Here is a 13,417-nt window from a genome sequence, read left to right on the forward strand (position 1 = left end):
ATGAGGATATTGATGGAACTTGAGCTTCAGTTTAGGTTTCTGGATTGGAGTGTTTCTCCTTGTATTAGGGCTGTTAATACCACCCTGTGTTTATCTCAAAGCTAAAGATACGAGGTGTCAAACTACATTTCTTTCTGCTTTCATTTAAATGGGGCCTGCTTGCTACTGCTGCCATTACTGTATTGAAAACCTTGTTTCTATAGGAAGTCTCCAATGATACCGTAATGTTGTTACTGACTATTATTGCAGTGAGTGTTGGAGCATTTCGGAATTAGTTCGTTTGATTAGTGCTTTTTTTTTTTGCCTCATATTTTGTGTAGATAGCTGTTCTGACTTGTTTGAGCATCATATGTTTCATGTATGTTGAGTGCATTCGTTCAGTCCCTATATTGTGAGCCAAAAATTGGAGGTTATGCTATTTCACTGCTGCTGCTGTTGGCGCTGCTAACTATGAATTCTATTTTTATCTTGAAAACAGGTTGTGGTGGTTGATCCAGAGGCGTATACCTATGACGATGAGGTGCTAAAGAAAGCTGAAGCTATGGGCAAGCCAGGTCTTGTGGAGATATATGCCAAAGAAGACAGTTTCATCTTTACAGTTGAATCCACTGGTGCGATCAAAGCTTCTCAGTTGGTTCTTAATGCTATAGAAATCGTGAAACAGAAGCTGGATGCAGTTCGCCTGTCTGAGGATACTGTGGAAGCTGATGATCAGTTTGGTGAACTAGGTGCCCATATGCAAGGAGGATGATCTGCTTGTAATTAAGAACTAGCCATTGACATTTGTAGGTTTCAGAAAAGGCGTGTTTACATCTAACTAACTACCTTTTGTTTAAAACTCTTGAGATATTTTGGGTAGAACAGACTACTTGTTTTCCTCGATGAAAATTGTCAGCTATATGCCATCTGTTTTAAACTTAAAAGCCAGCAAAGCATGGACTGGCAAATCTTACTTGTTTTGAACCGATACAGTTGAAACTAAATTTTACTTAATTTATGTAAATCTTGGCGGTCCAAGAATTCTCTTATCAACTTAAACATGAAACAAGCCAAAATAATACAATGACACGTTTAATAATCGTCTTCCTTGGCACGTATGTTTGGAACTCGGATTGAGTGTTTATGCAGATTATAATTCTCAAGTTATATTTTGATTTTAGTAAATTCATATAAGAACATTTTATTATTAAGAATTTTATGAAATTATATATCATTATTAAATTATATTTAATATTAATTATTTTAAATTGTATAAATTCATATAAGAAAATTTATTATCAAGAATTTTATGAAATTATATATTATTATTAAATTATATGTAATAATAATTATTTTAAATTATACAAATTCATATAAGATAATTTATTAGTTATAATTATTTTAAATTTTATTAAATCATATATTTTAATTAAAATATATTTAATATTAATTATTTCAAATTATCTTTTATAGTATCATATATTATGATTTGAGTAAATTCATATAAGAATATTAATTATTAAGAATTTTATTAAATTATATATTTTAATTATAATATATTTAATAATAATTATGTTAATTTATATTTTATAGTATCATATATTATGATTTGAGTAAATTCATATAAGAATATTGATTATTAAGAATTTTATTAAATTATATATTTTAATTAAAATATATTTAATAATAATTATGTTTAAATATGATTAAATTATTTATTATTGATAATAATATTATTAAAATTTAAATAACAATAACAATAATCATTTACCAAAACAAATTTATGCTAAGGGTATTCTAGTCATTTTAGTTTTTTCCATTATGCTATTACACCTCTATTCCATTCAACCAAACACAAGATTACTATTACGCCTCTATTCCATTACATTCAACCAAACAGTGGATTAGTTATTACACCTCTAATCCAATACACCTCTAATCCCAATACACCTCTAATCCAATACACCTCTAATCCAATACAGCGAACCAAACGCACCCTTAATGTTTTCGGTCGTTTATTGGTTCATTCTTTTGGACCAGAAAAAACATTCGGTCCTTAATACATCATTTAGTGCCAAAAGGATTGAACCGAAGAATGGTTGAAAGCATTAGGTCCTTATTTGGTACCTCGACGTTTATATGTATACTACTATAAAAGCAAGGCCCTAAGGTCTTCTTTCTTTGACACCTGTCTTTACTTTTATTTTTTTACATTGTTAACAATAATGATTAAATATTTCAATTGTGGTCCCTCTCCTTTTTAATTATAAAAAATGGTCAAATTTCAATTTCAATCAGATTAAATTTAATATTTGATATTTATATTTTAATTTTTTACATAATTTAGTACCTTGACATTTATAATGCTATTAATTAAGTTTTGTTTGATAGACCATTGAAAAAAAATAAATTAATTAAAAATTAATATTTTCAATGATTTAATTTTTTATGCATGTTTGATAATTCAAAATTAAAATAATTTTATATAATTTTTCTATAAAAAAGTGTAGATAATAATAAGTAAGTAAGAGTTACTTATCACTTAATGGAAAATATTTTCAATTAATTCTATTTTAGCTTATTTATTTTATTATTATATTATACTATAAAAACTTTACGTTTAAAATTTGATTTTTGTTTAGAATGAGGTGAAATGTTTAAAATTTAAAGATAAAATGTAGAATTTTATTTTTTGTAATTTAAAATCTATATTTGTCAAACAATCTAATTATATTCCATAATTAATTTTATAATTTAAATTCAATACTTAAATTTTCAATACTTAATTTTTTTTAGCACTTAATTTTCCAGTTTATCAAATAGCACATTAGTCTAAATATTTTATTCTAAATTAAAATGTTGACTTAAATTTAAAGAATTGCTAACACCGCTTTTTTTTTTGGCTAAAATCAAGCCCAATATTTTTGTGACATGATTATCGAATGAGTATTTTTAAAAACTTTAGAATGTGACACCAATAAATTTAATAAAAAAATTAATATTGTTAACAATATCAAAATTTTTAAACTTAAAAAATAGAAGAACTAAATTCTTAAAAATAAAAATATAAAGACTAAACTCTAAAAATATAAAAAAAAAAACTTAGAACATATTATAACCTTTAAATTTTAATTATTTAATTTAAAAATAATTAACCCTATACGAAATAATAATAGGAGGAGCTTAATTTTGTGATTGTGATAGAGACAATAACGTAAACAACCCAAAAAATATAAATTAAACTTGTGTCTCTGTCTTTCGGTAACCAATTTTAGTAAAAAATAAAATTTTAGGGTAAATTGTACTTAAGGTCATTAAATTATTAGTAAGTTTATATTTTGGTCATTCAACTTCAAAAAGTAACAAAATGGTCTTGAACTATTCAAAAGTTTTCATTTAAGTTACTAGGCTGATAAAATCATTGTTGTATGATTTTCTCTGTTTGCACTGCCTACACCAATCGAAAGCTCTCCTTCCTCTTTTCTTCTACAATTCAATTTTATTTTCGTAAAATAGCTTTGAATGTCAAATCTTCAAACTAAAATTCAAATTGCTTTTTTCTCCAATATCTGATATTGACTGTCAGGTCGACTTGGATCTAAAGTATGTTCATCTACTCATTAATGGGTACTGATCTACCATATCAATAATCAAATCATCGCTTGGAGCTCACTAGTTGGACTTGTTTTAACAAAAAAAAAACTTAATAGTCTAGTGACTTAAATAAAAACTTTCGAATAGTCCAATGACTTAAATAAAAACTTTCGAATAGTCTAATGACTTAAATGAATACTTTCAAATAGTTCAATGATTATCTTGTAACCTCTTGAAGTTGAATGATCAAAACGTAAATTTACTAATAACATAATGACCTTGGTTGTATTTTATCTTTTTTTTCAATAAAAGATAAATGTTTTTTAAGTATAAAATTTGAAATTGGTGTTATTAGAAAATTTAAACATAAATCTTTTGCCCAATTCTATATTGAAAATTTGATTTGAATTAAATGAGGTTTTGGCAAAGTTAAGAAAGACGAAAGAATTGGGTCTAAAATATACAAGTTCAAAACTCATCATGTGCAAGTATACGTGTGAGTCTCCAAATATCACAATATATTGTTGCCATTTGTACGTTTTAGTCAAATATAAATACAATGGAAGAAAAATAACTAAAATTATATTATGGCACACTTGTGAGTAACAAATATATTTATAAAAATTTTATATAAACAAATTAAACGAGGCTTTAATAGGTTCAAATCTCATCGTGTGTGTATATTTTTTTAGATTTTATATAAAACATAAAAAAGGTAAAATGTCTTCATAATAATATTTGTTACTTTTTGTAAAATAAATGGATTTATTTTTAATAATCTTTTAACTAAATTAGGACTCAGTTGATAAGTGATACTAATTCAACCATGCATTTAAAAGAGATCAAATATAATTGTATTATATTTCACCAACTTGTCAATCACAACTACCTTGCCAAACCAACTCTATATCACTAAGGAGTCACGCTTCATTTTACATTATTGATATACTTCCCTTAGGATGATAAACTGGATTATTATTTAAGTTTCAAAAATTATTATTCTAGAAATTTTATAATTTTTTAACTTTTTTTATATATTTTTTAGAATTTGTTTAAAAATTTTATAATTTTTTTAAAAATATAAATTTTGGATTTTATTTTTGTAATTTTTATTAAGAGAGAGACCAATTTTCTCGTTTTTAAACTTGACAGGGACCAAACGAATATTCACACCAATCTATTCTTCGAACTGTAAAATTCAACTCGATTCGAACTTGAAAAACTTATTCAAGTTACTCAAGTAATTCGAATAACTTAATTCGATTAACTTAAAATTCAAATTAAATCGAGTTTTCTCACCAATAGAACATGTTTATCCAAATAAGCACCTTATTTCCTAGTTTTTACTTATCATGGGCCCCAAAATGTAATTTTTCCCTCCAAAACCAAACAAGGGAAGCTTTAGGCCTTTGGGTTGACTCTTCTCCCTGTGGACTTCGTCTTCCTTTTGGGTCTCCTCTCGTTCAATAATCTATAATCTATAATCTATAATATATATATATATTTTTTTCCATCTTCATTTTTCGTATGTCCTTCCTTTTTGAAAAAGCAAATAAAAAAATCGCAGACAATAACTGCCATTATCGACCCTCACCCCGAATTTTCTTTCTTTTTTCTTTTTCCAAAAGGGCTGCCCTTTAACGAAATTTCTCTTCCATTTTCCATTGTTTTTTTTAGACAACGTTTTCATTTTTAAATGTCTTGTAAGAATCTTTAAGGCTTAAAACAACTGTTTCTTCTTCCTCTGTTTTCATGTTTGGTTGCTCTGAAAATTTCTTTCAAAAAAAAAACACAATTTTCATCGACAATTCAAGTTCTTGACTTTGCTAAGGTAAAGTCTTCCTCTTTCTTTCTTTCTTTTTTCGTTTTTTTTTATGAGAAAGCAACATCTCAACTCCCCTTTAAAGTTTAAAGGTTTCTCTTTCTTTCATTAATTCATGAATAGTTTTTTATTTCCTTTTTTTTCCCGACATAAACCAATCCTTATTCAATTTGTAGGAAAGTAGAGTTTTCATGCAAAGTTTGTTTGTTTTTTTTTTCTTTAATCATATAAAGTTTTTGGTTTGTCTTATCAGGGTTAGATAATTCTCAAAGTTGAAGTTTTTTGGCATTTGAAACTATCTCAGATCATGACTTTCCGGCGAGACAAATTTGTAAGGTTAGTCTTTACTACAGTTGCTGTTTTTCTAAAGTGGTACTTACAAACTGTATGTAAGTATGTTTATGAACCAACTCGTATTTGTGTTGTTTTTATTTCACTGATCAGTTCAACGTTAGAATTATTTAAGTACCATAAGTATATAGTACAACTACAATCCCAACATGAAACCATGAATGGTGTTTACTTAATTTTCTTATCTTAAATTAAACAACAAATTAGTTCTTTTATGTATATCTTTATTGTTTTAGAAGATTAAATGGAAAAAAAATCATCTTTTGAAAAATTAAAGTATATTTTTACTATTAAATTAATTTATAATTTTAATTGCTTCAAGAGACTAAAATAATAATTTGTCACTTTGGGGAGATAAGGAAGCTTCTTGCCTTTTACTGTCTTTAATAGTTTGTTCTTTGTTCTAACATATAAAGACCAATTAATTTATCATTTTTTAAGTAGAGTGAGCAAAATACAATTTAACTACCAATTTATAGGACTTTTACCGGGGTTTTCGAAATTGGGCTTTTGATGATATTTTTTCATTGGATTTAATCAGATTCAAAGATTGGAGCTCAGATGATGGATCATTTACATCAAAAGTTAGACCATCATTCAGTGCTGTTATAGAGGGTGCCCGGAAACTGTTCGAGAATGGTTCCGAACGAGTTAAAGGCTTAAAGAAACCAGTGAATTTCGGGTTTTCGAGTAAAAAACAACCGAAGAAAGACAAGGCAGTGAGTTCAAAGAAGAGGACTCTTAATCCACAAGGAGACTTTCTTCAAAACTGGAACAAAATGTTCCTTCTTTCATGTGCCATTGCTCTAGCTATTGATCCTTTGTTCTTTTACATCCCTGTGGTTAAGGCAAATTTGAAATGCCTCGACTTGGACAACAAACTCGGAGTCGTTGCTAGTGTCCTTCGTACTTTAATCGACGCTTTTTACGCCATTCATATCGTGTTTCAATTCCGTACCGCATTCATTGCCCCGTCGTCGCGTGTATTCGGTAGAGGCGAGTTGATTGAAGATTCTTGGGCTATCGCGAAACGGTATTTGTTCAAGAACTTCTTCATCGATATTCTCGCTATCTTACCACTTCCACAGGTACTGACTTACAATAATTATTGCAGTCCATGGAGTAAAAGTATTATGGAGGTCACTTTATTAGGAATTAGATTATATTTTGCTCATGTTACTAGTTTATTTTTTGAGTAGAGAAGACAAATTATTGACCGACTCCGTCTTTTTAACATCACTTGTTTGCTTTTTTTCAATTAGCTGGTGGTCATAATTATAAAATCATCATTGAAAGGCTCGGTTTCGGAGATCACGAAAGATTTGTTGAAAACCTTTATTTTCATCCAATACGTGCCGAGAATCCTTCGAATCGTTCCTCTTTTCAAAGAAGTTACAACCACTTCCGGCATATTAACCAAATCGGCATGGACCGGTGCTGCTTTGAATCTCTTCCTATACATGTTAGCTAGTCATGTAGGTTTGATTCGTATATATTCTTTCAAACCATTTAAACAAAAACATTAACCATTACAACCAAGTCATTGATGTCTCCAACATGAACATAACAGGCAGTTGGAGCCTTTTGGTACTTGTTTTCGATCGAACGACAGGACCGGTGTTGGCGTAATGCTGTAAATGGCGACGTAGCCGCGTTGTACTGTCATAAAAGCATAACACGTAACGAGACATTAGTGAATATGCTGAATACTACCTGCTCATTAATCAATCCTGACGACTTGAAAGATCCGAAACACTTCAACTTCGGGATATTTTTCGATGCACTCGAGTCCGGTGTGGTGGAAACCATGGATTTTCCTATGAAGTTCTTGTACTGCTTTTGGTGGGCTTTGCGTAATCTAAGGTTTGTAAAAGCAATAAATAAACTCTTTACATTGATTTTTTTCCATAGAGCAGTTGATTGATTTCCTTTTCTTTTTTGGTTTTAGTTCTTTTGGCCAAAATCTCAAAACAAGTACCTATGTGTGGGAGATATTGTTTGCCATTGCCATTGCCATTGGTGGCTTGATTCTGTTTTCACTGCTCATTGGGAACATGCAGGTATTTCTGCAATTTCAATGCTCTCAACTTCCCTATTACCTCTATTTTAGTAGTTGTTTTAACTGGATCGGACCGATCAGCCAGGGTATTTAGTCTAGAAAAAGGCACTTGACCGGTTGACCTGGGCTAAAAACCAATTAGACTGGATGGTTTAATCGAATTTTTAATAATTTATCTAATCGAACTGGCAAATAAATGGTCTGATCGAGTTCAACTACCAGCCTGATTCTAAAAACTTTGCCTACAAAAGCTTCACTAAAAGGGGAAAGCAGGGGTCTTCACCTTAAAATTTCCAAGTTAAATTATGATAAACTTACATTTTTTTAACCTCCTAAAATGATTAAATTGTGATTTAATAATTTAAGCTTGCAATGAAAAAAATTATATTTTGGCTTTGATAAAAAAAATTAATTTAATTTCGGCTCCTTCAACAAAAAAATTTAATTTAATTTCGGCTCCTTCAGCAAAAATTCTGCCTTTGCCCCTAAATACTTGTACTTTTTTTTTCTATTTAGTTAATTAAAATTGACAACTAAACTCCTTTTTAATCCCTTGTAAAACGTAAAAGCATGATGTCATTGTTTGAAAATTTTCAAACAATAACATGGTACTATCTCGGAGTATTATGTAATTACATTTTTTTTAATTTTCTAGTTCAAAGATCAAAATGTGCTTAATTGTAAAGGTCATATACCAAAGTGACAAAAAAATATATGTACTAAAGTGGTCCTAGCTGACAACTTCAGGGACTAAAAATTATATTAATCCAAAATTCTTTCATAGTTTGCTCAACATTTACATTTTCTATGTTGTTGTTTTCCCAGAAATATCTAGAATCAACAGGGGTGAGAGTGGAGGAAATGAGGGTGAAAAGGCAAGATGCAGAGCAATGGATGTCACACCGGATGCTACCGGAGAACCTTAGGGAACGTATAAGGCGATATGAACAGTACAAATGGCAAGAAACCAGAGGTGTTGAAGAAGAAGCCCTCATTGCTAATCTTCCTAGGGATCTCAGAAGAGATATAAAGAGACATCTTTGCTTGGATCTTCTCAAAAGAGTGAGTCCTTTTCTTATAAAAAAAAACCTTAATTATAAAATTAACTCCTCATGTTAACTTAAAAGGTTTTCTTTGGTCAAAATGGTAATTAAAATTTTAATTTCATCTCATTTTACTAAATAACGTATGATATTTAGTAAAAATGTGACATTCTTAGTGGTTGATATTGTGTTCCGGGATAAAATGAGATGAATTAATAGTTTAGTTACCATTTGTAACAAAAAAAAAAAAATTTAAATACCTAAGTGGAAAAAGGTGACTTATTCTACATTTAAGCCAAACAAAACCAACTGGCTAGCAAAATTGGGTTATAATCAACTTAATTGATCCATTTGAATAAATCATTATGATTATGTCAACCTTATTGGATTATTCGATTGTGATTTTGGTTAATTCGATCAATTGTTAAAATTTACAACTAAAACAATAGATTTATAATTTTATAAATTTAAGGGTTTTGGATCAACAAGTGTTGAGTTTAGTGATTCAAGACTTAAAAGAGAACATTATTAAAAGAAGTAGTCACGAACTCAAAATTTAAAATATTTTCAATTAAGTTAATCAAATTCAAAAAAATCAATCAAACCGATGGAAAAAATCGAATGCTTACTTTATGCATATGAACATGCGATTAAAGCTTTAACATTGAACTAATCTTTTTCTTTTAGGTGCCAATGTTCGACAAAATGGATGAACAACTATTAGATGCAATGTGTGATCGTCTCAAACCAGTGCTTTACACCGACAAAAGCTATATTCTCCGAGAAGGTGATCCTGTGGAGGAGATGCTGTTTATTATCCGAGGGAATCTGACAAGTACGACCACAAACGGCGGAAGAACCGGTTTCTTCAACTCTGCTCATCTCAAAGCCGGTGATTTTTGCGGCGACGATCTGCTCACATGGGCATTGGATCCCCAATCATCGTCGAACCTACCGATCTCGACGAGAACAGTGCAGGCCTTGAAAGAAGTTGAAGCTTTTGCTTTAATGGCGGATGATTTGAAATTCGTGGCTTCTCAGTTTCGACGTCTTAGCAGCAAGCAATTCATGCATACTTTCAAGTAATTAATATTTCCTTTTTAAATTCCAATGCTTTTTTCTACTAATTTGCTATTTGAATTCGGTTTTGGTTTGGGTTAATTTCGGGTTTAGGTCGGATTAAGTTTCAAGTATGAGTTTTTATGGATTCTGGTTAATTTTAAATTTAAGTAGTTTTGGATTAAGTTGTTTTAGATTGAGTTTATTTCAAATTTAGATCAATTTCGAGTTCAAATTAATTCGATTTTAAGTCATTTTGAATTTGAATTATTTTGTATCTTGCTTATTTTAGGCTTAGGTTTTTTCATATAGAATTATTACGGGTTGTGATATTTTTTTGTTCAAATTGCTTTAGGTAAGTTTTCAATACTTGTTTTGAGTTGTTTTGAGTTAAAGTAGTTTCAAGCTCAAATCATTGTGAGTTTAGATTGTTTGAAGCTTGGGTAATGATGTTTAAACTTAACCAATCAGTTAGACTAATTAAACCAAAAATTGATCTAAAAAATAGTATTAAATTGGTTAAACCGCGAATTAGTTGAACCAATAAGTTTAAGTTTTCTTTATCAAATGGAATGCTTACACGCAGTGATTTTGTTGATGCAGGTTCTACTCGGTGAGATGGCAGACATGGGCGGCGTCGTTTATACAAGCAGCTTGGCGCCGACACTGCAGGAGGAAGCAGGTAAAGTCACTACGTGAAGCCGAGGGAGAGCCGCTTGCAGCTCTGGCAAACGGGAACGAAACCTCACCAAGCCTCGGCGCCACGCTTTACGCTTCAAAATTTGCCGTCAATGCGTTACGAACGTTGCGGAGCCATGGCTCGCAAAGCAGCCCTAGATTGCCTCAAAGATTGTCGCCGTTGCTTCCTCAAAAGCCAGCCGAGCCTGATTTTACGGCTGAATAATAAATGGGAAAATAGCTAATTAAGGAGGTTTGCGTTTCTGTATTCGATTAGAGTAAATTTGGGGAAAACCTGTTTATAAATGTATAAATTTAAACAGATGCATATATATATATATTTATTTTAAATGCAAATCAACTTATGGGGTCAATTATGGGTAAAGGTGTTCAAACAGTCAGTTCAGTTATTAATCAAATTGAATTATTATTAATTGAATTATCCGAAATGTAAAAATCTCTAACCGTTAATTGAATTGAATTTTTTAAATACATTAACCTAATTGAAATATTTCTATTAATTCGGTCGGTTAATCGAATATTTTATATGTTTTTGTCTTTTAGTTAAAATAAATATAAAACATATAAAAAGTACATTGCTAATGTTCATTATCTTTTTTTAAATAGTTCAAAAAATATATTATTTATTTTGATTAATTATCCGATTTCAAACCAAATTAACTGATAACAGAATTTTCAAAAAATCATTAACCGACCTCCAATTGAACTAAATTCGGCCACCAACTAATTAATCGACTTAGATTGATTCGGTCGATTAATTTAATTTTAATCGAATTATGAACACCCCTAATTATTAGCTTAAAAACGTACAACTTCTTCAAGCTATATCATTTATATTGCAACTTGCTTGAAAGAACTAAGGTTAAATTCTGCTATTAGCCCCTATATTTTGTAAATTTGGATTGGCAAATTTTAGTATTTGTATTTTTCAAATTTTGAAATTTTAGTCCCCATTCAAATAGTAGTTGTTGACACCATTTTTTTTGGATGAAAACGGGGTCGACTTGGATTTTGAAAAAAGAATGAAAACGGGAGTCGCCACCAATCCTTTTTTTGATGAGGTGTGATCGGGTCACCTCGAAAAGTGGTTGTTTTTAATAAACAATTTAATTTTTATTAAAACAGCAATTTTGGTCTGCGAAATTCAGAAAAACGGGTTCGGGAGTCGGTTACGCACGAGGAAGGGTTAGCACCCTCGATACGCCCAAAATTGGTACCTGGTTGATTACTTAATGTCTTGGTGTCGAAAATTAAAAACTCGAAAAGAATTTAAAAAATACGATCCCTGTATTGAAACGTTGAAAATTTTCAGGAAAAAGGGAATATTTCACATTATTCGAGAAAGAGAATCATATCCAGTAAGTTAGGACACAATGTCTCAAATTCCCGATACGCGGATGAAAAATGCTTATTTAAAAGATATTTTATTATCTTGGTTTTAGAAATAAATCAGGCCCAGTAAGTTAGGGCACGATCTTTTCTTAATTCCCGAGATCGTTTAAAAACTTGAGTTTGAAAAGATTCGTGTTTTTAGATTTATTATGAAAATCGAAACCCATTAAGTTAGAGTACGATCCTTTTAAATCTAAACACGGAATATTTTTTAAAACAAATTTTGTCATACGAGTAAAATAAAACACGAAAATCGTAGTAAAAAAAATGTGAAAACAAATTACATTGTTGTTATACGTGGTAAAATCATAATACATATAAAAAATAAAAAATAATACGAGCAATAGCAACGATATAAAATAAATAAAAGTCATACCTACAATCATATAAAATAACAATATATATAATCAAATAAATTAAAACATTCATTCAAAATAATAACGAAAATGAAATAAATAAGTAACAAATACAATTAAATATAAAAGGATATATATAGACATAAACTAAAATATGTATATATATAAATTAGCAAAATGTATAAAGTATATTTTAATATATAAAAGAAGCGATGAATATGTATATATAAAAATATGTACATATATATGGGTGTATAAAACTATGGAATATGAAAATAATAAAATACATATAAAAGTAAGTACATATATGTGTTGAAAAATAAAAGAAAGTATGTATGTACAAATTAAAGTTTAAAAATAATGAAAATATACGTATGTATACGAATAAATACGTTAATTTTGATACATGTTTAAAAAATATATTGAAAATGTATATATGTGTTTATGTAAATTAAGATATGCAAAAATATGTATGTACGTACATATAAAAATATATATATATTTATAAAATAAAAGGATATGTATGTATATAAATTAATAGTAACATGTGTGTATATACGGATTTATAAAAAAAGGTATATTTTAAACTATAAAGATTATGTATGAATATGTATATATTTAGGAAAATGAAAATATATAAATGTATAGATATATACATAAGTTGAAAAATATATAAACTATATAAGTATATATGTTATAAAAACAATGTATGTATATCACAAAAATATATGCATGTATATGTATATGTGCCGGAAATCTAAATAAAATAAACATAAACAAATAAGTAATAATAATAATAATAATAAAGTTAACAAAAATTGACCAAATAATAAAATATGCTAAAAAGGGGCCTTAAATCGAAATGAAATAAAACATATAGGGCCAATTCGAAATAAAGGAAAACGAAAGGGATCCAATTGTGACGCGCGTAAAAAAGGGAAGGACCGAAACAGAAAATAAACCCAAAATCCCAAAACGCAGCACCTCAATGGACTAAAATACAAAAAAATAAAATGTTAGGGTTAAATCAAAATAAAATAAAACAACAAAATAGGACCAAATA

General features: G+C 29.1%; 2 protein-coding genes across 2 annotated transcripts; both read left to right on the top strand.

Moving 5' to 3' along the window:
* LOC121211417 (DNA-directed RNA polymerases II, IV and V subunit 3) lies at window positions 1-751 on the top strand. Its single transcript, XM_041084182.1, has 3 exons — window positions 1-61; window positions 321-358; window positions 479-751. Exons 1-3 carry the CDS (start codon window positions 1-3, stop codon window positions 749-751), a joined length of 372 nt encoding a protein of 123 aa, XP_040940116.1.
* Window positions 752-4,984: 4,233 nt separating this feature from the next.
* Window positions 4,985-10,970, top strand: LOC107948179 (cyclic nucleotide-gated ion channel 1). Its single transcript, XM_016882645.2, has 9 exons — window positions 4,985-5,404; window positions 5,649-5,731; window positions 6,288-6,834; window positions 7,009-7,221; window positions 7,317-7,609; window positions 7,695-7,806; window positions 8,631-8,867; window positions 9,536-9,930; window positions 10,511-10,970. The coding sequence occupies exons 2-9, from the start codon at window positions 5,703-5,705 to the stop codon at window positions 10,809-10,811; spliced, it is 2,127 nt and encodes a 708-aa protein (XP_016738134.2). The 5' UTR covers window positions 4,985-5,404; window positions 5,649-5,702; the 3' UTR covers window positions 10,812-10,970.
* The last annotated feature ends 2,447 nt before the right edge of the window (window positions 10,971-13,417 follow it).

This window comes from Gossypium hirsutum, chromosome A12 (genome assembly GCF_007990345.1).
Source record: "Gossypium hirsutum isolate 1008001.06 chromosome A12, Gossypium_hirsutum_v2.1, whole genome shotgun sequence".
NCBI classification, from domain to species: Eukaryota; Viridiplantae; Streptophyta; class Magnoliopsida; order Malvales; family Malvaceae; genus Gossypium; species Gossypium hirsutum.

Coding starts and splice junctions, on each gene's coding strand:
- LOC121211417 (XM_041084182.1), top strand. CDS start 1: ATGAGGATATTGATGGAACTTGAGCTTCAGTTTAGGTTTCTGGATTGG. Junction 62..320: donor GGATTGGAGTGTTTCTCCTT/GTATTAGGGCTG, acceptor TATTTTGTGTAG/ATAGCTGTTCTGACTTGTTT. Junction 359..478: donor TTGAGCATCATATGTTTCAT/GTATGTTGAGTG, acceptor TCTTGAAAACAG/GTTGTGGTGGTTGATCCAGA.
- LOC107948179 (XM_016882645.2), top strand. CDS start 5,703: ATGACTTTCCGGCGAGACAAATTTGTAAG. Junction 6,835..7,008: donor CTATCTTACCACTTCCACAG/GTACTGACTTAC, acceptor TTTTTCAATTAG/CTGGTGGTCATAATTATAAA. Junction 7,222..7,316: donor TATACATGTTAGCTAGTCAT/GTAGGTTTGATT, acceptor TGAACATAACAG/GCAGTTGGAGCCTTTTGGTA.